The sequence below is a fragment of the Anomaloglossus baeobatrachus genome, chromosome 6, assembly GCF_048569485.1.
Source record: "Anomaloglossus baeobatrachus isolate aAnoBae1 chromosome 6, aAnoBae1.hap1, whole genome shotgun sequence".
Classification (NCBI taxonomy): domain Eukaryota; kingdom Metazoa; phylum Chordata; class Amphibia; order Anura; family Aromobatidae; genus Anomaloglossus; species Anomaloglossus baeobatrachus.
This window is the reverse complement of record NC_134358.1, coordinates 565363594-565391076: the sequence shown is the minus strand read 5'-3', so window position 1 is coordinate 565391076 and position 27483 is coordinate 565363594. Positions and strand designations below refer to the sequence as shown.

Genomic DNA, 27483 nt, shown 5'->3' with positions numbered 1-27483 from the left:
ACTGTATGAGTGATACACTGGTGGATGTGTGATATTCTGTATGAGTGATATACTGGTGGATGTGTGATATACTGTATGAGTGATACACTGGTGGATGTGTGATATACTGTATGAGTGATATACTGGTGGATGTGTGATATACTGTATGAGTGATACACTGGTGGATGTGTGATATTCTGTATGAGTGATACACTGGTGGATGTGTGATATACTGTATGACTGATACACTGGTGGATGTGTGATATTCTGTATGAGTGATATACTGATGGATGTGTGATATACTGTATGAGTAATACACTGGTGGCTGTGTGATATTCTGTATGAGTGATGCACTGGTGGATGTGTGATATACTGTATGAGTGATACACTGGTGGATGTGTGATATTCTGTATGAGTGATACACTGGTGGATGTGTGATATACTGTATGAGTGATACACTGGTGGATGTGTGATATACTGTATGAGGGATATACTGGTGGATGTGTAATATACTGTATGAGTGATACACTGGTGGATGTGTGATATACTGTATGAGTGATACATTGGTGGATGTGTGATATACTGTATGAGTGATACACTGGTGGATGTGTGATATTCTGTATGAGTGATACACTGGTGGATGTATGATATACTGTATGAGTGATACACTGGTGGATATGTGATATCCTGTATGAGGGATATACTGGTGGATGTGTGATACACTGGTGGATGTGCGATATAATGTATGAGTGATATACTGATGGATGTGTGATATACTGTATGAGTGATATACTGATGGATGTGTGATATACTGTATGAGGGATATACTGGTGGATATGTGATATTCTGTATGAGTGATATACTGGTGGATGTGTGATATTCTGTATGAGTGATATACTGGTGGATGTGTGATATTCTGTATGAATGATACCCTGGTGGATGTGTGATACACTGTATGAGTGATATACTGGTGGATGTGTGATATACTGTATGAATGATATACTGGTGGATATGTGATATACTGTATGAGTGATATACTGGTGGATATGTGATATTCTGTATGAGTGATATACTGGTGGATGTGTGATATTCTGTATGACTGATATACTGGTGGATGTGTGACATACTGTATGAGTGATATACTGGTGGATGTGTGATAGTCTGTATGAGTGATATACTGGTGGATGTGTGATATTCTGTATGAGTGATATACTGGTGGAATAGTGATATTCTGTATGTGTGATATTCTGTGTGAGTGATACACTGGTGGATGTGTGATATACTGTATGAGTGATATACTGGTGGATGTGTGATATACTGTATGAGTGATATACTGGTGGATGTGTGATATACTGTAGGAGTGATATACTGGTGGATGTGTGATATTCTGTATGAGTGATATACTGGTGGATGTGTGATATACTGTATGAGTGATACACTGGTGGATGTGTGATATTCTGTATGTGTGATGTTCTGTATGAGTGATATACTGGTGGATGTGTAATATACTGTATGAGTGATATACTGGTGGATGTGTGATATTCTGTATAAGTGATACACTGGAGGATGTATGATATACTGTATGAGTGATACACTGGTGGATATGTGATATCCTGTATGAGGGATATACTGATGGATGTGTGATACACTGGTGGATGTGCGATATAATGTATGAGTGATATACTGATGGATGTGTGATATACTGTATGAGTGATATACTGATGGATGTGTGATATACTGTATGAGGGATATACTGGTGGATATCTGATATTCTGTATGAGTGATATACAGAATATCACACATCCACCAGTATATCACTCATACAGAATATCAGATATCCACCAGTATGAGTGATATACTGGTGGATGTGTGATATTCTGTATGAATGATACCCTGGTGGATGTGTGATATACTGTATGAGTGATATACTGGTGGATGTGTGATATACTGTATGAATGATATACTGGTGGATATGTGATATACTGTATGAGTGATATACTGGTGGATGTGTGATATTCTGTATGAGTGATATACTGGTGGATGTGTGATATACTGTATGAGTGATATACTGGTGGATGTGAGACATACTGTATGAGTGATATACTGGTGGATGTGTGATATTCTGTATGAGTGATATACTGGTGGATGTGTGATATTCTGTATGAGTGATATACTGGTGGAATAGTGATATTCTGTATGTGTGATATTCTGTATGAGTGATACACTGGTGGATGTGTGATATACTGTATGAGTAATATACTGGTGGATGTGTGATATACTGTATGAGTGATATACTGGTGGATGTGTGATATACTGTAGGAGTGATACACTGGTGGATGTGTGATATTCTGTATGAGTGATATACTGGTGGATGTGTGATATACTGTATGAGTGATACACTGGTGGATGTGTGATATTCTGTATGTGTGATGTTCTGTATGAGTGATACACTGGTGGATGTGTGATATTCTGTATGAGTGATATACTGGTGGATGTGTGATATACTGTATGAGTGATACACTGGTGGATGTGTGATATTCTGTATGAGAGATACACTGGTGGATGTGTGATATACTGTATGAGTGATACACTGGTGGATGTGTGATATACTGTATGAGTGATACACTGGTGGATGTGTGATATACTGTATGAGTGATATACTGGTGGATGTGTGATATACTGTATGAGTGATACACTGGTGGATGTGTGATATTCTGTATGAGTGATACACTGGTGGATGTGTGACATACTGTATGACTGATACACTGGTGGATGTGTGATATTCTGTATGAGTGATATACTGATGGATGTGTGATATACTGTATGAGTAATACACTGGTGGCTGTGTGATATTCTATATGAGTGATGCACTGGTGGATGTGTGATATACTGTATGAGTGATACACTGGTGGATGTGTGATATTCTGTATGAATGATACACTGGTGGATGTGTGATATACTGTATGAGTGATACACTGGTGGATGTGTGATATACTGTATGAGGGATATACTGGTGGATGTGTAATATACTGTATGAGTGATACACTGGTGGATGTGTGATATACTGTATGAGTGATACTTTGGTGGATGTGTGATATACTGTATGAGTGATACACTGGTGGATGTGTGATATTCTGTATGAGTGATACACTGGTGGATGTATGATATACTGTATGAGTGATACACTGGTGGATATGTGATATCCTGTATGAGGGATATACTGGTGGATGTGTGATACACTGGTGGATGTGCGATATAATGTATGAGTGATATACTGATGGATGTGTGATATACTGTATGAGTAATATACTGATGGATGTGTGATATACTGTATGAGGGATATACTGGTGGATATGTGATATTCTGTATGAGTGATATACTGGTGGATGTGTGATATTCTGTATGAGTGATATACTGGTGGATGTGTGATATTCTGTATGAATGATACCCTGGTGGATGTGTGATATACTGTATGAGTGATATACTGGTGGATGTGTGATATACTGTATGAATGATATACTGGTGGATATGTGATATACTGTATGAGTGATATACTGGTGGATATGTGATATTCTGTATGAGTGATATACTGGTGGATGTGTGATATTCTGTATGACTGATATACTGGTGGATGTGTGACATACTGTATGAGTGATATACTGGTGGATGTGTGATATTCTGTATGAGTGATATACTGGTGGATGTGTGATATTCTGTATGAGTGATATACTGGTGGAATAGTGATATTCTGTATGTGTGATATTCTGTGTGAGTGATACACTGGTGGATGTGTGATATACTGTATGAGTGATATACTGGTGGATGTGTGATATACTGTATGAGTGATATACTGGTGGATGTGTGATATACTGTAGGAGTGATATACTGGTGGATGTGTGATATTCTGTATGAGTGATATACTGGTGGATGTGTGATATACTGTATGAGTGATACACTGGTGGATGTGTGATATTCTGTATGTGTGATGTTCTGTATGAGTGATATACTGGTGGATGTGTAATATACTGTATGAGTGATATACTGGTGGATGTGTGATATTCTGTATAAGTGATACACTGGTGGATGTATGATATACTGTATGAGTGATACACTGGTGGATATGTGATATCCTGTATGAGGGATATACTGATGGATGTGTGATACACTGGTGGATGTGCGATATAATGTATGAGTGATATACTGATGGATGTGTGATATACTGTATAAGTGATATACTGATGGATGTGTGATATACTGTATGAGGGATATACTGGTGGATATCTGATATTCTGTATGAGTGATATACTGGTGGATGTGTGATATACTGTATGAGTGATATACTGGTGGATGTGTGATATACTGTATGAATGATATACTGGTGGGTATGTGATATACTGTATGAGTGATATACTGGTGGATGTGTGATATTCTGTATGAGTGATATACTGGTGGATGTGTGATATACTGTATGAGTGATATACTGGTGGATGTGAGACATACTGTATGAGTGATATACTGGTGGATGTGTGATATTCTGTATGAGTGATATACTGGTGGATGTGTGATATTCTGTATGAGTGATATACTGGTGGAATAGTGATATTCTGTATGTGTGATATTCTGTATGAGTGATACACTGGTGGATGTGTGATATACTGTATGAGTGATATACTGGTGGATGTGTGATATACTGTATGAGTGATATACTGGTGGATGTGTGATATACTGTAGGAGTGATACACTGGTGGATGTGTGATATTCTGTATGAGTGATATACTGGTGGATGTGTGATATACTGTATGAGTGATACACTGGTGGATGTGTGATATTCTGTATGTGTGATGTTCTGTATGAGTGATATACTGGTGGATGTGTGATATACTGTATGAGTGATATACTCATGGATGTGTGATATACTGTATGAGTGATACACTGGTGGATGTGTGATATACTGGTGGATGTGTGATATACTGGTGGATGTGTGATATACTGTATGAGTGATACACTGGTGGATGTGTGATATTCTGTATGAGTGATATACTGGTGGGTGTGTGATATACCGTATGATTGATATACTAGTGGATGTGTGATATTCTGTATGAGTGATATACTGATGGATGTGTGATATACTGTATGAATGATATACTGGTGGATGTGTGATATTCTGTATGAGTGATATACTGGTGGATGTGTGATATACCGTATGAATGATATACTGGTGGATGTGTGATATTCTGTATGAGTGATATACTGGTGGTTATGTGATATACTGTATGAATGATATACTGGTGGATGTGTGATATACCGTATGAATGATATACTGGTGGATGTGTGATATACTGTATGAATGATATACTGGTGGATGTATGATATTCTGTATGAGTGATATACTGGTGGATGTGTGATATTCTGTATGAGTGATATACTGGTGGATGTGTGATATACTGTATGAATGATATACTGGTGGATGTGTGATATTCTGTATGAGTGATATACTGGTGGATGTGTGATATACTGTATGAATGATATACTGGTGGACGTGTGATATTCTGTATGAATGATATACTGGTGGCTGTGTGATATTCTGTATGAGTGATATACTGGTGGATGTGTGATATACTGTATGAATTATATACTGGTGGATGTGTGATATTCTGTATGAGTGATATACTGGTGGATGTGTGATATTCTGTATGAGTGATACACTGGTGGATGTGTGATATACTGTATGAGTGATACAATGGTGGATGTGTGATATACTGTATGAGTGATATACTGGTGGATGTGTGATATACTGTATGAGTGATACACTGGTGGATATGTTATATACTGTATGAATGATACCCTGGTGGATGTGTGATATTCTGTATGAGTGATATACTGGTGGATGTGTAATATACTGTATAAATTATACACTGGTGGATGTGTGATATTCTGTATGAGTGATAAACTGGTGGATGTGTGATATTCTGTATGAGTGATACACTGGTGGATGTGGGATATACTGTATGAGTGATATACTGGTGGAATAGTGATATTCTGTATGTATGATGTTCTGTATGAGTGATATACTGGTGGATGTGTGATATACTGTATGAGTGATATACTCATGGATGTGTGATATACTGTATGAGTGATACACTGGTGGATGTGTGATATTCTGTATGAGTGATATACTCATGGATGTGTGATATACTGTATGAGTGATATACTGGTGGATGTGTGATATACTGGTGGATGTGTGATATATTGTATGAGCGATACACTGGTGGATGTGTGATATACTGTATGTGTGATATACTGATGGATGTGTGATATACTGTATGAGGGATATACTGGTGGATATGTGATATTCTGTATGAGTGATATACTGGTGGATGTGTAATTTACTGTATAAATTATATACTGGTGGATGTGTGATATTCTGTATGAGTGATATACTGGTGGGTGTGTGATATACCGTATGATTGATATACTAGTGGATGTATGATATTCTGTATGAGTGATATACTGATGGATGTGTGATATACTGTATGAATGATATACTGGTGGATGTGTGATATTCTGTATGAGTGATATACTGGTGGATGTGTGATATTCTGTATGAGTGATATACTGGTGGGTGTGTGATATACTGTATGAATGATATACTGGTGGACGTGTGATATTCTGTATGAGTGATATACTGGTGGATGTGTGATATACTGTATCAATGATATACTGGTGGCTTTGTGATATTCTGTATGAGTGATATACTGGTGGACGTGTGATATTCTGTATGAATGATATACTGGTGGCTGTGTGATATTCTGTATGAGTGATATACTGGTGGATGTGTGATATACTGTATGAATGATATACTGGTGGGTGTGTGATATTCTGTATGAGTGATATACTGGTGGATGTGTGATATTCTGTATGAGTGATATACTGGTGGATGTGTGATATTCTGTATGAGTGATACACTGGTGGATGTGTGATATACTGTATGAGTGATACACTGGTGGATGTGTGATATATTGTATGAGTGATATACTGATGGATGTGTGATATACTGTATGAATGATATACTGGTGGACGTGTGATATTCTGTATGAATGATATACTGGTGGCTGTGTGATATTCTGTATGAGTGATATACTGGTGGATGTGTGATATACTGTATGAATGATATACTGGTGGATGTGTGATATTCTGTATGAGTGATATACTGGTGGATGTGTGATATTCTGTATGAGTGATACACTGGTGGATGTGTGATATACTGTATGAGAGATACACTGGTGGATGAGTGATATTCTGTATGAGTGATATACTGGTGGATGTGTGATATACTGTATGAATGATACACTGGTGGATGTGTGATATTCTGTATGAGTGATATACTGGTGGATGTGTGATATACTGTATGAGTGATACACTGGTGGATGTGTGATATACTGTATGAGTGATACACTGGTGGATGTGTGATATTCTGTATGAGTGATATACTGGTGGATGTGTGATATACTGTATGAGTGATACACTGGTGGATGTGTGATATTCTGTATGAGAGATACACTGGTGGATGTGTGATATACTGTATGAGTGATACACTGGTGGATGTGTGATATACTGTATGAGTGATACACTGGTGGATGTGTGATATACTGTATGAGTGATATACTGGTGGATGTGTGATATACTGTATGAGTGATACACTGGTGGATGTGTGATATTCTGTATGAGTGATACACTGGTGGATGTGTGATATACTGTATGACTGATACACTGGTGGATGTGTGATATTCTGTATGAGTAATATACTGGTGGATGTGTGATATACTGTATGAGTAATACACTGGTGGATGTGTGATATTCTGTATGAGTGATACACTGGTGGATGTGTGATATACTGTATGAGTGATACACTGGTGGATGTGTGATATTCTGTATGAGTGATATACTGGTGGATGTGTGATATACTGTATGACTGATACACTGGTGGATGTGTGATATTCTGTATGAGTGATATACTGATGGATGTGTGATATACTGTATGAGTAATACACTGGTGGCTGTGTGATATTCTGTATGAGTGATACACTGGTGGATGTGTGATATACTGTATGAGTGATACACTGGTGGATGTGTGATATTCTGTATGAGTGATACACTGGTGGATGTGTGATATACTGTATGAGTGATACACTGGTGGATGTGTGATATACTGTATGAGGGATATACTGGTGGATGTGTAATATACTGTATGAGTGATACACTGGTGGATGTGTGATATACTGTATGAGTGATACACTGGTGGATGTGTGATATACTGTATGAGTGATACACTGGTGGATATGTGATATTCTGTATGAGTGATACACTGGTGGATGTATGATATACTGTATGAGTGATACACTGGTGGATATGTGATATCCTGTATGAGGGATATACTGGTGGATGTGTGATACACTGGTGGATGTGCGATATAATGTATGAGTGATATACTGATGGATGTGTGATATACTGTATGAGTGATATACTGATGGATGTGTGATATACTGTATGAGGGATATACTGGTGGATATGTGATATTCTGTATGAGTGATATACTGGTGGATGTGTGATATTCTGTATGAGTGATATACTGGTGGATGTGTGATATTCTGTATGAATGATACCCTGGTGGATGTGTGATATACTGTATGAGTGATATACTGGTGGATGTGTGATATACTGTATGAATGATATACTGGTGGATATGTGATATACTGTATGAGTGATATACTGGTGGATATGTGATATTCTGTATGAGTGATATACTGGTGGATGTGTGATATTCTGTATGACTGATATACTGGTGGATGTGTGACATACTGTATGAGTGATATACTGGTGGATGTGTGATATTCTGTATGAGTGATATACTGGTGGATGTGTGATATTCTGTACGAGTGATATACTGGTGGAATAGTGATATTCTGTATGTGTGATATTCTGTATGAGTGATACACTGGTGGATGTGTGATATACTGTATGAGTGATACACTGGTGGATGTGTGATATTCTGTATGAGTGATACACTGGTGGATGTGTGATATACTGTATGAGTGATACACTGGTGGATGTGTGATATACTGTATGAGTGATACACTGGTGGATGTGTGATATACTGTATGAGTGGTACACTGGTGGATGTGTGATATTCTGTATGAGTGATACACTGGTGGATGTATGATATACTGTATGAGTGATACACTGGTGGATATGTGATATACTGTATGAGGGACATACTGGTGGATATGTGATATTCTGTATGAGTGATATACTGGTGGATGTGTGATATTCTGTATGAGTGATATACTGGTGGATGTGTGATATTCTGTATGAATGATACGCTGGTGGATGTGTGATATACTGTATGAGTGATATACTGGTAGATGTGTGATATACTGTATGAATGATATACTGGTGGATATGTGATATACTGTATGAGTGATATACTGGTGGATATGTGATATTCTGTATGACTGATATACTGGTGGATGTGTGACATACTGTATGAGTGATATACTGGTGGATGTGTGATATTTTGTATGAGTGATATACTGGTGGATGTGTGATATTCTGTATGAGTGATATACTGGTGGAATAGTGATATTCTGTATGTGTGATATTCTGTATGAGTGATACACTGGTGGATGTGTGATATACTGTATGAGTGATATACTGGTGGATGTGTGATATACTGTATGAGTGATATACTGGTGGATGTGTGATATACTGTAGGAGTGATATACTGGTGGATGTGTGATATTCTGTATGAGTGATATACTGGTGGATATGTGATATACTGTATGAGTGATACACTGGTGGATGTGTGATATTATGTATGTGTGATGTTCTGTATGAGTGATATACTGGTGGATGTGTAATATACTGTATGAGTGATATACTGGTGGATGTGTGATATTCTGTATGAGTGATACACTGGTGGATGTGTGATATACTGTATGAGTGATACACTGGTGGATATGTGATATCCTGTATGAGGGATATACTGATGGATGTGTGATACACTGGTGGATGTGCGATATAATGTATGAGTGATATACTGATGGATGTGTGATATACTGTATGAGTGATATACTGATGGATGTGTGATATACTGTATGAGGGATATACTGGTGGATATGTGATATTCTGTATGAGTGATATACTGGTGGATGTGTGATATTCTGTATGAGTGATATACTGGTGGATGTGTGATATTCTGTATGAATGATACCCTGGTGGATGTGTGTTATACTGTATGAGTGATATACTGGTGGATGTGTGATATACTGTATGAATGATATACTGGTGGATATGTGATATACTGTATGAGTGATATACTGGTGGATGTGTGATATTCTGTATGAGTGATATACTGGTGGATGTGTGATATTCTGTATGAGTGATATACTGGTGGAATAGTGATATTCTGTATGTGTGATATTCTGTATGAGTGATACACTGGTGGATGTGTGATATACTGTATGAGTGATATACTGGTGGATGTGTGATATACTGTATGAGTGACATACTGGTAGATGTGTGATATACTGTAGGAGTGATATACTGGTGGATGTGTGATATTCTGTATGAGTGATATACTGGTGGATGTGTGATATACTGCATGAGTGATACACTGGTGGATGTGTGATATTCTGTATGTGTAATGTTCTGTATGAGTGATATACTGGTGGATGTGTGATATACTGTATGAGTGATATACTCATGGATGTGTGATATACTGTATGAGTGATACACTGGTGGATGTGTGATATACTGGTGGATGTGTGATATACTGGTGGATGTGTGATATATTGTATGAGCGATACACTGGTGGATGTGTGATATACTGTATGAATGATATACTTGTGGATGTGTGATATTCTGTATGAGTGATATACTGGTGGATGTGTGATATTCTGTATGAGTGATATACTGGTGGATGTGTGATATACTGGTGGATGTGTGATATACTGTATGAATGTTATACTGGTGGATGTGTGATATTCTGTATGAGTGATATACTGGTGGGTGTGTGATATACCGTATGATTGATATACTAGTGGATGTGTGATATTCTGTATGAGTGATATACTGATGGATGTGTGATATACTGTATGAATGATATACTGGTGGATGTGTGATATTCTGTATGAGTAATATACTGGTGGATGTGTGATATACCGTATGAATGATATACTGGTGGATGTGTGATATTCTGTATGAGTGATATACTGGTGGATATGTGATATACTGTATGAATGATATACTGGTGGATGTGTGATATTCTGTATGAGTGATATACTGGTGGATGTGTGATATACTGTATGAATGATATACTGGTGGATGTGTGATATTCTGTATGAGTGATATACTGGTGGATGTGTGATATTCTGTATGAGTGATATACTGGTGGATGTGTGATATACTGTATGAATGATATACTGGTGGATGTGTGATATTCTGTATGAGTGATATACTGATGGATGTGTGATATACTGTATGAATGATATACTGGTGGACGTGTGATATTCTGTATGAATGATATACTGGTGGCTGTGTGATATTCTGTATGAGTGATATACTGGTGGATGTGTGATATACTGTATGAATTATATACTGGTGGATGTGTGATATTCTGTATGAGTGATATACTGGTGGATGTGTGATATTCTGTATGAGTGATATACTGGTGGATGTGTGATATTCTGTATGAGTGATACACTGGTGGATGTGTGATATACTGTATGAGTGATACACTGGTGGATGTGTGATATATTGTATGAGTGATATACTGGTGGATGTGTGATATACTGTATGAGTGATACACTGGTGGATGTGTGATATACTGTATGAGTGATACACTGGTGGATGTGTGATATACTGTATGAGTGATATACTGGTGGATGTGTGATATACTGTATGAGTGATACACTGGTGGATATGTGATATACTGTATGAATGATACCCTGGTGGATGTGTGATATACTGTATGAGTGATATACTGGTGGATGTGTGATATTCTGTATGAGTGATATACTGGTGGATGTGTAATATACTGTATAAATTATACACTGGTGGATGTGTGATATTCTGTATGAGTGATATACTGGTGGATGTGTGATATTCTGTATGAGTGATACACTGGTGGGTGTGTGATATACTGTATGAGTGATATACTGGTGGAATAGTGATATTCTGTATGTGTGATGTTCTGTATGAGTGATATACTGGTGGATGTGTGATATACTGTATGAGTGATATACTCATGGATGTGTGATATACTGTATGAGTGATACACTGGTGGATGTGTGATATTCTGTATGAGTGATATACTCATGGATGTGTGATATACTGTATGAGTGATATACTGGTGGATGTGTGATATACTGGTGGATGTGTGATATATTGTATGAGCGATACACTGGTGGATGTGTGATATACTGTATGTGTGATATACTGATGGATGTGTGATATACTGTATGAGGGATATACTGGTGGATATGTGATATTCTGTATGAGTGATATACTGGTGGATGTGTAATATACTGTATAAATTATATACTGGTGGATGTGTGATATTCTGTATGAGTGATATACTGGTGGGTGTGTGATATACCGTATGATTGATATACTAGTGGATGTGTGATATTCTGTATGAGTGATATACTAGTGGATGTGTGATATTCTGTATGAGTGATATACTGATGGATGTGTGATATACTGTATGAATGATATACTGGTGGATGTGTGATATTCTGTATGAGTGATATACTGGTGGATGTGTGATATTCTGTATGAGTGATATACTGGTGGGTGTGTGATATACTGTATGAATGATATACTGGTGGACGTGTGATATTCTGTATGAGTGATATACTGGTGGATGTGTGATATACTGTATCAATGATATACTGGTGGCTGTGTGTTATTCTGTATGAGTGATATACTGGTGGACGTGTGATATTCTGTATGAATGATATACTGGTGGCTGTCTGATATTCTGTATGAGTGATATACTGGTGGATGTGTGATATACTGTATGAATGATATACTGGTGGATGTGTGATATTCTGTATGAGTGATATACTGGTGGATGTGTGATATTCTGTATAAGTGATATACTGGTGGATGTGTGATTTTCTGTATGAGTGATACACTGGTGGATGTGTGATATACTGTATGAGTGATACACTGGTGGATGTGTGATATATTGTATGAGTGATATACTGGTGGATGTGTGATATACTGTATGAATGATATACTGGTGGACGTGTGATATTCTGTATGAATGATATACTGGTGGCTGTGTGATATTCTGTATGAGTGATATACTGGTGGATGTGTGATATACTGTATGAATGATATACTGGTGGATGTGTGATATTCTGTATGAGTGATATACTGGTGGATGTGTGATATACTGTATGAGTGATATACTGGTGGATGTGTGATATTCTGTATGAGTGATATACTGGTGGATGAGTGATATACTGGTGGATGTGTGATATTCTGTATGAGTGATATACTGGTGGATGTGTGATATACTGTATGAATGATATACTGGTGGATGTGTGATATACTGTATGAATGATATACTGGTGGATGTGTGATATTCTGTATGAGTGATATACTGGTGGATCTGTGATATACTGTATGAATGATATACTGGTGGATGTGTGATATTCTGTATGAGTGGTATACTGGTGGATGTGTGATATACTGTATGAATGATATACTGGTGGCTGTGTGATATTCTGTATGAGTGATATACTGGTGGATGTGTGATATACTGTATGAATTATATACTGGTGGATGTGTGATATTCTGTATGAGTGATATACTGGTGGATGTGTGATATTCTGTATGAGTGATATACTGGTGGATGTGTGATATTCTGTATGAGTGATACACTGGTGGATGTGTGATATACTGTATGAGTGATACACTGGTGGATGTGTGATATATTGTATGAGTGATATACTGGTGGATGTGTGATATACTGTATGAGTGATACACTGGTGGATATGTGATATACTGTATGAATGATACCCTGGTGGATGTGTGATATACTGTATGAGTGATATACTGGTGGATGTGTGATATTCTGTATGAGTGATATACTGGTGGATGTGTAATATACTGTATAAATTATACACTGGTGGATGTGTGATATTCTGTATGAGTGATATACTGGTGGATGTGTGATATTCTGTATGAGTGATACACTGGTGGGTGTGTGATATACTGTATGAGTGATATACTGGTGGAATAGTGATATTCTGTATGTGTGATGTTCTGTATGAGTGATATACTGGTGGATGTGTGATATACTGTATGAGTGATATACTCATGGATGTGTGATATACTGTATGAGTGATACACTGGTGGATGTGTGATATTCTGTATGAGTGATATACTCATGGATGTGTGATATACTGTATGAGTGATATACTGGTGGATGTGTGATATTCTGGTGGATGTGTGATATATTGTATGAGCGATACACTGGTGGATGTGTGATATACTGTATGTGTGATATACTGATGGATGTGTGATATACTGTATGAGGGATATACTGGTGGATATGGGATATTCTGTATAAATTATATACTGGTGGATGTGTGATATTCTGTATGAGTGATATACTGGTGGATGAGTGATATACTGGTGGATGTGTGATATTCTGTATGAGTGATATACTGGTGGATGTGTGATATACTGTATGAATGATATACTGGTGGATGTGTGATATACTGTATGAATGATATACTGGTGGATGTGTGATATTCTGTATGAGTGATATACTGGTGGATCTGTGATATACTGTATGAATGATATACTGGTGGATGTGTGATATTCTGTATGAGTGGTATACTGGTGGATGTGTGATATACTGTATGAATGATATACTGGTGGCTGTGTGATATTCTGTATGAGTGATATACTGGTGGATGTGTGACATACTGTATGAATTATATACTGGTGGATGTGTGATATTCTGTATGAGTGATATACTGGTGGATGTGTGATATTCTGTATGAGTGATATACTGGTGGATGTGTGATATTCTGTATGAGTGATACACTGGTGGATGTGTGATATACTGTATGAGTGATACACTGGTGGATGTGTGATATATTGTATGAGTGATATACTGGTGGATGTGTGATATACTGTATGAGTGATACACTGGTGGATATGTGATATACTGTATGAATGATACCCTGGTGGATGTGTGATATACTGTATGAGTGATATACTGGTGGATGTGTGATATTCTGTATGAGTGATATACTGGTGGATGTGTAATATACTGTATAAATTATACACTGGTGGATGTGTGATATTCTGTATGAGTGATATACTGGTGGATGTGTGATATTCTGTATGAGTGATACACTGGTGGGTGTGTGATATACTGTATGAGTGATATACTGGTGGAATAGTGATATTCTGTATGTGTGATGTTCTGTATGAGTGATATACTGGTGGATGTGTGATATACTGTATGAGTGATATACTCATGGATGTGTGATATACTGTATGAGTGATACACTGGTGGATGTGTGATATTCTGTATGAGTGATATACTCATGGATGTGTGATATACTGTATGAGTGATATACTGGTGGATGTGTGATATACTGGTGGATGTGTGATATATTGTATGAGCGATACACTGGTGGATGTGTGATATACTGTATGTGTGATATACTGATGGATGTGTGATATACTGTATGAGTGATATACTGGTGGATGTGTAATATACTGTATAAATTATATACTGGTGGATGTGTGATATTCTGTATGAGTGATATACTGGTGGGTGTGTGATATACCGTATGATTGATATACTAGTGGATGTGTGATATTCTGTATGAGTGATATACTGATGGATGTGTGATATACTGTATGAATGATATACTGGTGGATGTGTGATATTCTGTATGAGTGATATACTGGTGGGTGTGTGATATACTGTATGAATGATATACTGGTGGACGTGTGATATTCTGTATGAGTGATATACTGGTGGATGTGTGATATACTGTATCAATGATATACTGGTGGCTGTGTGATATTCTGTATGAGTGATATACTGGTGGACGTGTGATATTCTGTATGAATGATATACTGGTGGCTGTCTGATATTCTGTATGAGTGATATACTGGTGGATGTGTGATATACTGTATGAATGATATACTGGTGGATGTGTGATATTCTGTATGAGTGATATACTGGTGGATGTGTGATATTCTGTATGAGTGATACACTGGTGGATGTGTGATATACTGTATGAGTGATACACTGGTGGATGTGTGATATATTGTATGAGTGATATACTGGTGGATGTGTGATATACTGTATGAATGATATACTGGTGGACGTGTGATATTCTGTATGAATGATATACTGGTGGCTGTGTGATATTCTGTATGAGTGATATACTGGTGGATGTGTGATATACTGTATGAATGATATACTGGTGGATGTGTGATATTCTGTATGAGTGATATACTGGTGGATGTGTGATATACTGTATGAGTGATATACTGGTGGATGTGTGATATTCTGTATGAGTGATATACTGGTGGATGAGTGATATACTGGTGGATGTGTGATATTCTGTATGAGTGATATACTGGTGGATGTGTGATATACTGTATGAATGATATACTGGTGGATGTGTGATATACTGTATGAATGATATACTGGTGGATGTGTGATATTCTGTATGAGTGATATACTGGTGGATCTGTGATATACTGTATGAATGATATACTGGTGGATGTGTGATATTCTGTATGAGTGGTATACTGGTGGATGTGTGATATACTGTATGAATGATATACTGGTGGATGTGTGATATTCTGTATGAGTGATATACTGGTGGGTGTGTGATATACTGTATGAATGATATACTGGTGGACGTGTGATATTCTGTATGAATGATATACTGGTGGCTGTGTGATATTCTGTATGAGTGATATACTGGTGGATGTGTGATATACTGTATGAATGATATACTGGTGGCTGTGTGATATTCTGTATGAGTGATATACTGGTGGACGTGTGATATTCTGTATGAATGATATACTAGTGGCTGTGTGATATTCTGTATGAGTTATATACTGGTGGATGTGTGATATACTGTGATATACTGTATGAGTGTTATACTGGTGGATGTGTGATATTCTGTATGAGTGATATACTGGTGGATGAGTGATATACTGGTGGATGTGTGATATTTTGTATGAGTGATATACTGGTGGATGTGTGATATTCTGTATGAGTGATATACTGGTGGATGTGTGATATTCTGTATGAGTGATATACTGGTGGATGTGTGATATTGTGTATGAGTGATATACTCGTGGATGTGTGATATACTGTATGAGTGATATACTGGTGGATGTGTGATATTCTGTATGAGTGATATACTGGTGGATGAGTGATATTCTGTATGAGTGATACACTGGTGGAATAGTGATATTCTGTATGTGTGATATTCTGTATGAGTGATATACTCATGGATGTGTGATATTCTGTATGAGTGATATACTCATGGATGTGTGATATACTGTATGAATGATACACTGGTGGATGTGTGATATATTGTATGAGTGATACACTGGTGGATGTGTGATATACTGTATGAGTGATTCACTGGTGGATTTTAACCCTCTGTTCTCCGGGTGTTGGCAGCAGTGACCTTTCATTCACCGCCTGTACGTAACACTTGATGCATTGTCCCATGGATCGGTATAGATTTCTCTGTGACCTCCATACTCTCTGGTGTGACCTCCATACTCTCTGGTGTGACCTCCATACTCTCTGGTGTGGCCTCCATACTCTCTGGTATGACCTCCATACTCTCTGGTGTGGCCTCCATACTCTCTGGTGTGATCTCCATACTCTCTAGTGTGATCTTCATACTCTCTGGTGTGGCCTCCATACTCTCTAGTGTGATCTCCATACTCTCTGGTGTGATCTCCATACTCTCTGGTGTGATCTCCATACTCTCTGGTGTGATCTCCATACTCTCTGGTGTGGCCTCCATACTCTCTGGTGTGACCTCCATACTCTCTGGTGTGATCTCCATACTCTCTGGTGTGGCCTCCATACTCTCTGGTGTGGCCTCCATACTCTAGTGTGATCTCCATACTCTCTAGTGTGATCATCATACTCTCTAGTGTGATCTCCATACTCTCTGGTGTGATCTCCATACTCTCTGGTGTGGCCTCCATACTCTCTGGTGTGATCTCCATACTCTCTGGTGTGACCTCCATAATCTCTGGTGTGATCTCCATACTCTCTGGTGTGGCCTCCATACTCTCTGGTGTGACCTCCATACTCTCTGGTGTGATCTCCATACTCTCTGGTGTGGCCTCCATACTCTCTAGTGTGATCTCCATACTCTCTAGTGTGATCTTCATACTCTCTAGTGTGATCTCCATACTCTCTGGTGTGATCTCCATACTCTCTGGTGTGGCCTCCATACTCTCTGGTGTGATCTCCATACTCTCTGGTGTGACCTCCATACTCTCTGGTGTGATCTCCATACTCTCTGGTGTGGCCTCCATACTCTCTGGTGTGACCTCCATACTCTCTGGTGTGATCTCCATACTCTCTGGTGTGGCCTCCATACTCTCTAGTGTGATCTCCATACTCTCTAGTGTGATCTCCATACTCTCTGGTGTGATCTCCATACTCTCTGGTGTGATCTCCATACTCTCTGGTGTGACCTCCATACTCTCTGGTGTGGCCTCCATACTCTCTGGTGTGGCCTCCATACTCTCTGGTGTGATCTCCATACTCTCTAGTGTGATCTCCATACTCTCTGGTGTGATCTCCATACTCTCTGGTGTGGCCTCCATACTCTCTGGTTTGATCTCCATACTCTCTAGTGTGATCTCCATACTCTCTGGTGTGATCTCCATACTCTCTGGTGTGATCTCCATACTCTCTGGTGTGGCCTCCATACTCTCTGGTGTGGCCTCCATACTCTAGTGTGATCTCCATACTCTCTAGTGTGATCTTCATACTCTCTAGTGTGATCTCCATACTCTCTGGTGTGATCTCCATACTCTCTGGTGTGGCCTCCATACTCTCTGGTGTGATCTCCATACTCTCTGGTGTGACCTCCATACTCTCTGGTGTGATCTCCATACTCTCTGGTGTGGCCTCCATACTCTCTGGTGTGACCTCCATACTCTCTGGTGTGATCTCCATACTCTCTGGTGTGGCCTCCATACTCTCTAGTGTGATCTCCATACTCTCTAGTGTGATCTTCATACTCTCTAGTGTGATCTCCATACTCTCTGGTGTGATCTCCATACTCTCTGGTGTGGCCTCCATACTCTCTGGTGTGATCTCCATACTCTCTGGTGTGGCCTCCATACTCTCTGGTGTGACCTCCATACTCTCTGGTGTGATCTCCATACTCTCTGGTGTGGCCTCCATACTCTCTAGTGTGATCTCCATACTCTCTAGTGTGATCTCCATACTCTCTGGTGTGACCTCCATACTCTCTGGTGTGATCTCCATACTCTCTGGTGTGACCTCCATACTCTCTGGTGTGGCCTCCATACTCTCTGGTGTGACCTCCATACTCTCTAGTGTGACCTCCATACTCTCTGGTGTGACCTCCATACTCTCTGGTGTGGCCTCCATAGTCTCTGGTGTGACCTCCATACTCTCTAGTGTGACCTCCATACTCTCTGGTGTGACCTCCATACTCTCTGGTGTGACCTTTATGCTCTCTTGTGTGGTCTCCATACTCTCTGGTGTGACCTCCATACTCTCTGGTGTGGCCTCCATACTCTCTGGTGTGACCTCCATACTCTCTAGTGTGACCTCCATACTCTCTGGTGTGACCTCCATACTCTCTGGTGTGACCTCCATACTCTCTGGTGTGACCTCCATACTCTCTGGTGTGACCTCCATACTCTCTAGTGTGACCTCCATACTCTCTGGTGTGACCTCCATACTCTCTGGTGTGGCCTCCATAGTCTCTGGTGTGACCTCCATACTCTCTAGTGTGACCTCCATACTCTCTGGTGTGACCTCCATACTCTCTGGTGTGACCTTTATGCTCTCTAGTGTGGTCTCCATACTCTCTAGTGTGGCCTCCATACTCTCTGGTGTGGCCTCCATACTCTCTAGTGTGACCTCATCCCTCTCTGGTGTGGCCTCCATACTCTCTAGTGTGACCTCATCCCTCTCTGGTGTGACCTCCATACTCTCTAGTGTGGCCTCCATACTCTCTGGTGTGACCTCCATACTCTCTGGTGTGACCTTTATGCTCTCTAGTGTGGTCTCCATACTCTCTAGTGTGGCCTCCATACTCTCTGGTGTGGCCTCCATACTCTCTAGTGTGACCTCATCCCTCTCTGGTGTGGCCTCCATACTCTCTAGTGTGACCTCATCCCTCTCTGGTGTGACCTCCATACTCTCTAGTGTGGCCTCCATACTCTCTGGTGTGGCCTCCATACTCTCTGGTGTGGCCTCCATACTCTCTGGTGTGGCCTCCATACTCTCTAGTGTGGCCTCCATACTCTCTGGTGTGACCTCCATACTCTCTAGTGTGACCTCCGCCCCATGCTGCACATCAGCCCAAACTTGGAGCAATGCTGGTGACTGGAGTGGCGCCCATCGGAGGCAGAAAAGTGGCTTCACGTGCCGTGTGCCTCGTTCATTAAGGACATTTGGCGTTCTGCCCCTCATATACAGGCTGGTCCTGCACCGCTCCAGCTCTTCTTGCCATTCTCTGCCTCGTGCACTCATTACAATTCCCCAGCACCCAGAGGACGACATTTGCTGCCGCTTCGTCTCAACGGCGTCGTGTTTTGTTTTTTATTTCTATGTTGAATTGTAAATATCACATCCAAAGCTGCACCCGGGGGCAGAGATTTATGCTCCTGCACAACTTTCCTCCAAAGTGGATTCTGCTTATTGATTTTCCATGAGATTATTTATTATTTATAAATTGAGCTGCACTGCCACCTAGTGGCCAGAAGGTGCAAGTACAGGCACTGCCAGGAGGGTTTTACAGGAGAATGTTCTCAGCATAGGAAACAATATTTTACTGCAGTTATATGTCACAGCCAAAGGATTTTTTTTTTCACTATATCTTCACCGTTGGGCACACTTTTATAAGCTAAAATTAGTAACAATATCTATAAGTATTCTGAGTTTCCTCCTGTATTATACCCCAGAGCTGCACTCACTATTCTGCTGGTGCAGTCACTGTGTACATACATTACATTACTGATCCTGAGTTACCTCCTGTATTATACTCCAGAGCTGCACTCACTATTCAGCTGGTGCAGTCACTGTGTACATACGTTACATTACTGATCCTGAGTTACCTCCTGTATTATACTCCAGAGCTGCACTCACTATTCTGCTGGTGCAGTCACTGTGTACATACATTACTAATCCTGAGTTACCTCCTGTATTATCCTCCAGAGCTGCACTCACTATTCTGCTGGTGCAGTCACTGTGTACATACATTACTGATCCTGAGTTACCTCCTGTATTATACTCCAGAGCTGCACTCACTATTCTGCTGGTGCAGTCACTGTGTACATACATTACTAATCCTGAGTTACCTCCTGTATTATACTCCAGAGCTGCACTCACTATTCTGCTGGTGCAGTCACTGTGTACATACATTACTGATCCTGAGTTACCTCCTGTATTATACTCCAGAGCTGCACTCACTATTCTGCTGGTGCAGTCACTGTGCACATACATTACATTACTGATCCTGAGTTACCTCCTTTATTATACTCCAGAGCTGCACTCACTATTCTGTTGGTGCAGTCACTGTGTACATACATTACTGATCCTGAGTTACCTCCTGTATTATACTCCAGAGCTCCACTCACTATTCTGCTGGTGCAGTCACTGTGCACATACATTACATTACTGATCCTGAGTTACCTCCTTTATTATACTCCAGAGCTGCACTCACTATTCTGTTGGTGGAGTCACTGTGTACATATATTACATTACTGATGCTGAGTTACCTCCTGTATTATACCCCAGAGCTGCACTCACTATTCTGCTGGTGCAGTCACTGTGTACATACATTACATTACTGATCCTGAGTTACCCCCTGTATTATACCCCAGAGCTGCACTCACTATTCTGCTGGTGCAGTCACTGTGTACATACATTACATTACTGCTCCTGAGTTACCTCCTGTATTATACTCCAGAGTTGCACTCACTATTCTGCTGGTGCAGTCACTGTGTACATACATTACATTACTGATCCTGAGTTACCCCCTGTATTATACTCCAGAGCCGCACTCACTATTCTGCTGGTGCAGTCACTGTGTACATACATTACATTACTGATCCTGAGTTACCTCCTGTATTATACTCCAGAGCTGCACTCACTATTCTGCTGGTGCAGTCACTGTGTATATACATTACATTACTGATCCTGAGTTACCTCCTGTATTATACTCCAGAGCTGCACTCACTATTCTGCTGGTGCAGTCACTGTGTACATACATTACATTAGTGAGTCACATCCTGTGTTATATGTTTTTTCCTAACTCTGCTCTCTTGTTTCCACAGCGCTCATGTATGCCAGTATTTTTGGGAATGTGTCTGCAATCATCCAGCGCCTGTACTCTGGCACTGCCCGGTACCACACCCAGATGCTGCGTGTCCGCGAGTTCATACGTTTCCATCAGATTCCTAACCCCTTGCGACAGCGATTAGAGGAGTATTTCCAACATGCGTGGTCTTATACTAACGGTATCGACATGAATGCAGTGAGTGCTGCTCTACTGTGTCCTCCAACCTATCCTTTAACCTTTGTCTTTTGTATTGACCATCACTCATGCCCTCCAGTCTTCTGTCCTCACAAGTACTCATGTGCTCCTGTCATTTATCCTCACCATCACTCATGTCCTCCTGTATTCTGTCCTCAGTCTCTTATGTACCCCTGTTTACTTCCCCCTCAGTCACTCATGTCCTCCTGTCTTCTTTCATCTCAATCATGTCCTCTTGTCTTCTGTCCCCTCAATCACTCATGTCCTCCTCTCTCTTGTCCCCTCAATCACTCATGTCCTCCTGTCTCCTCCATTAACTCTTGTCCTCCTGTAATTTCCATCACTCATGTCCTCCTGTCCCCTCCATCACTCATGTCCTCCTGTCCCCTCCATCACTCATATCCACCTGTCTTCTGTCCCCTCCATCACTCATGTCCTCCTCTCTCTTGTCCCCTCAATCACTCATGTCCTCCTGTCTCCTCCATTAACTCTTGTCCTCCTGTAATTTCCATCACTCATGTCCTCCTGTCCCCTCCATCACTCATGTCCTCCTGTCCCCTCCATCACTCATATCCACCTGTCTTCTGTCCCCTCCATCACTCATGTCCTCCTGTCTCTTGTCCCCTCCATCACTCATATCCACCTGTCTTCTGTCCCCTCCATCACTCATGCTCTCTTGTCTTCTGTCCCCTCCATCACTCATGCTCTCCTGTCTCCTGTCCCTCAATCACTCATGCTCTCTTGTCTTCTGTCCCCTCCATCACTCATGCTCTCCTGTCCCTCAATCACTCGTGTTTTCCTGTCTCCTGTCCCCTCCATCACTCATGTCCACCTGTCTTCTGTCCCCTCCATCACTCATGTCCTCCTGTCTCCTGTCCCCTCCATCACTCATGTCCTCCTGTCCCCTCCATCACTCATGTCCTCCTGTCTTCTGTCCCCTCCATCACTCATATCCACCTGTCTTCTGTCCCCTCAATCACTCATGTCCTCCTGTCTTCTGTCCCCTCAATCACTCATGCTCTCCTGCCTTCTGTCCCCTCAATCACTCATGCTCTCCTGTCTCCTGTCCCCTCCATCACTCATGTCCTCCTTTCTCCTGCCCCCTCCATCACTCATGTTCTCCTGCCTTCTGTCCCCTCCATCACTCATGTCCTCCTGTCTTCTGTCCCCTCAATCACTCATGCTCTCCTGTCCCCTCCATCACTCATGTCCTCCTGTCTCTTGTCCCCTCCATCACTCATATCCACCTGTCTTCTGTCCCCTCCATCACTCATGCTCTTCTGTCTCCTGTCCCTCAATCACTCATGTTTTCCTGTCTCCTGTCCCCTCGATCACTCATGTCCATCTGTCTTCTGTCCCCTCCATCACTCATGTCCTCCTGTCTCCTGTCCCCTCCATCACTCATATCCACCTGTCTTCTGTCCCCTCCATCACTCATGTCCTCCTGTCTCCTGTCCCCTCCATCACTCATATCCACCTGTCTTCTGTCCCCTCCATCACTCATGTCCTCCTGTCTCTTGTCCCCTCCATCACTCATGTCCTCCTGTCTTCTGTCCCCTCCATCACTCATGCTCTCCTCCCTTCTGTCCCCTCAATCACTCATGCTCTCCTGCCTTCTGTCCCCTCCATCACTCATGTCCTCCTGTCTTCTGTCCCCTCCATCACTCATGTCCTCCTGTCTTCTGTCCCCTCCATCACTCATGTCCTCCTGTCTTCTGTCCCCTCAATCACTCATGCTCTCCTGCCTTCTGTCCCCTCCATCACTCATGTCCTCCTGTCTTCTGTCCCCTCCATCACTCATGTCCTCCTGTCTTCTGTCCCCTCCATCACTCATGTCCTCCTGTTTTCTGTCCCCTCCATCACTCATGTTCTCCTGCCTTCTGTCCCCTCCATCACTCATGTCCTCCTGCCTTCTGTCCCCTCCATCACTCATGTCCTCCTGTCTCCTGTCCCCTCCATCACTCATGTCCTCCTGCCTTCTGTCCCCTCCATCACTCATGTCCTCCTGTCTCCTGTCCCCTCCATCACTCATGTCCTCCTGTCTCCTGTCCCCTCCATCACTCATGTCCTCCTGTCTCCTGTCCCCTCCATCACTCATGTCCTCCTGTCTCCTGTCCCCTCAATCACTCATGTCCTGTCTCCTGTCCCCTCCATCACTCATGTCCTCCTGTCTCCTGTCCCCTCCATCACTCATGTCCTCCTGTCTCCTGTCCCCTCAATCACTCATGTCCTGTCTCCTGTCCCCTCCATCACTCATGTCCTCCTGTCTCCTGTCCCCTCCATCACTCATGTCCTGTCTCCTGTCCCCTCCATCACTCATGTCCTCCTGTCTCCTGTCCCCTCCATCACTCATATCCACCTGTCTCCTGTCCCCTCCATCACTCATGTCCTCCTGTCTTTCCTCCGCCATTCTGTGCCTTCCCTTGCCACCCTTGCTGTTTGCCATCTCCCATACGTTGGTATATGGTCTTGGTTCCCCTCTTCCCGTCCTTCTCATACTTATTTTGTGTCCCCATCCCCAGGTCTTGAAGGGATTCCCCGAGTGCCTCCAGGCGGACATTTGTCTCCATCTGAACAGAAGTCTTCTTCAGAACTGTAAACCTTTCAAAGGAGCCACAAAAGGCTGTTTGCGGGCCCTGGCCATGAAGTTTAAGACTACCCATGCCCCTCCTGGGGACACCCTGGTGCATGCGGGCGATGTTCTCACTGCTCTTTACTTCCTGTCCAGGGGATCCATTGAGATTTTACGTGGGGATGTGGTGGTTGCCATACTGGGTGAGTATTGAATAGCCGCCTGTATCGGGCCCCTCTGTCTGTGCAGTGCGCCTTCCTGACCATGTCACTGTCTCCACAGGGAAGAACGATATATTTGGAGAACCACTCAATCTGTACGCTCGGCCCGGAAAGTCCAACGCCGACGTCCGAGCCTTGACCTACTGCGACCTTCACAAGATTCACCGGGAAGACTTGCTGGAAGTGCTGGACATGTATCCCGAATTCTCCGACTACTTCTGGTCCAGCTTAGAGATCACCTTTAACCTGCGAGACGTGAGTGTAACTAGCAAATCACAGGCCTCATAGGGCGGTCATGGCATCACCGGGGTATACAGCTGGGGAAATAAATGTTCTAAGTAAATATATTTCTAAAGGGGCTATTGACATGAGTTTCTAACCAGATGTCGGTAACAACCCATCCAATCCACAAAGGCAAAGAAATCAAACCATAGATGTCCATAAACCAAGTCATGTGTAATAATGAGAAATGACACACATAAATAGTATTGGACACGTGAAGAAAGAGAGGTGCAATAAGAAATGGAACGTGATGACAGCAACAGAAATCTATCAGTAATCAGAAAGCAATCCTGCATCTTAGTGAAATATAATATCAGCTGGTTCAACTGATGGCCTATAAAAAGGTCTCATTACCAAGGAGCCACACAAGAAACATCTCATGGTGGGTAAAACCAGTGAGCTGTCTCAAGACCTTCACAACCTTATTGTTGCAATATATGCTGATGTCATTGGTTACAGAATAATTTATAAACTACATAAGGTACTGTTGAGGCCATAGTCCGTAAGTGGAAAGAACATCATTTCACAATATACTGGCCATGACCATGACCAGGTGCTCCCCACAAGATTTCAGACACAGGAGTGAAAAGCATTGTCAGAAGAGTTGTCCAAGAGCCAAGGACCACCTCTGGAGGCTACAGAAAGACCTGGAATTAACAGATACAATTGTTTCAAAGAAAACAATAAGTATTGCACTCCCCTCTATGGCCTGTATGCACGCTCCTGTGTGCAAGCTCCTGTATGCACACTCCTGTATGCACGCTCCTGTATGCACGCTCTTGTGTGCACGCTCCTGTATGCACGCTCCTGTATACACGCTCCTTTATACACGCTCCTTTATGCACGCTCCTGTATGCACGCTCCTGTGTGCACGCTCCTGTATGCACGCTCCTGTATACACGCTCCTGTATGCACGCTCCTGTATGCACGCTCCTGTATACACGCTCCTTTATGCACGCTCCTGTGTGCACGCTCCTGTATGCACGCTCCTGTATGCACGCTCCTGTATGCACGCTCCTGTATGCACGCTCCTGTATGCACGCTCCTGTATGCACGCTCCTGTATGCACTCTCCTGTATGCACGCTCCTGTATGCACGCTCTTGTGTGCACGCTCCTGTATGCACGCTCCTGTATACACGCTCCTGTATGCACGCTCCTGTGTGCACGCTCACCACGCAAGACTCCATTGCTAAACAAAAAGCAGGTTCAAGGCTTTGAAAGATTACTCAACAACATTTAGAGAAGCCTGGGAAATACTGGAAAATATAGTCTGGTCAGATGAGATTAAAATTGAATTGTTTGGATTCCAAATATACACCATGTTTGGAGGCCAAAAGGCAAATCACCCCAAAAAACAACAACAGTGTGACATGCCTCTGGATTTGAACCCTTGAGTCTGTGGTTGGTTTCGCTGACCGCTGGACCACAGCAGATACACCTTTTCTTCAGGTGTTTAGTTTATGCTTTCTTTCCTTGCTTTAGTTGTTTTAGGGGAACAGGTGTACTCATTTACTCGTTTGCCTGCCCAATCACCTTTTGGGTGCGGCTTTAAATATGTTACTCCTGATGGTCATGTTCTCATTTGGAAGTCCAGCC

At 41.4% G+C, this 27483-nt stretch overlaps 1 protein-coding gene across 1 annotated transcript in view; it reads left to right on the top strand.

Moving 5' to 3' along the window:
* Positions 1-27483, top strand: part of KCNH2 (potassium voltage-gated channel subfamily H member 2) — a 377203-nt gene that overhangs the window by 320985 nt on the left and 28735 nt on the right. Inside the window, exons 8-10 of the mRNA XM_075315765.1 lie at positions 22612-22811; positions 25334-25586; positions 25666-25859. Coding sequence (XP_075171880.1) covers positions 22612-22811; positions 25334-25586; positions 25666-25859 — 647 coding nt within the window. The remainder of the gene's footprint in view (positions 1-22611; positions 22812-25333; positions 25587-25665; positions 25860-27483) is intronic.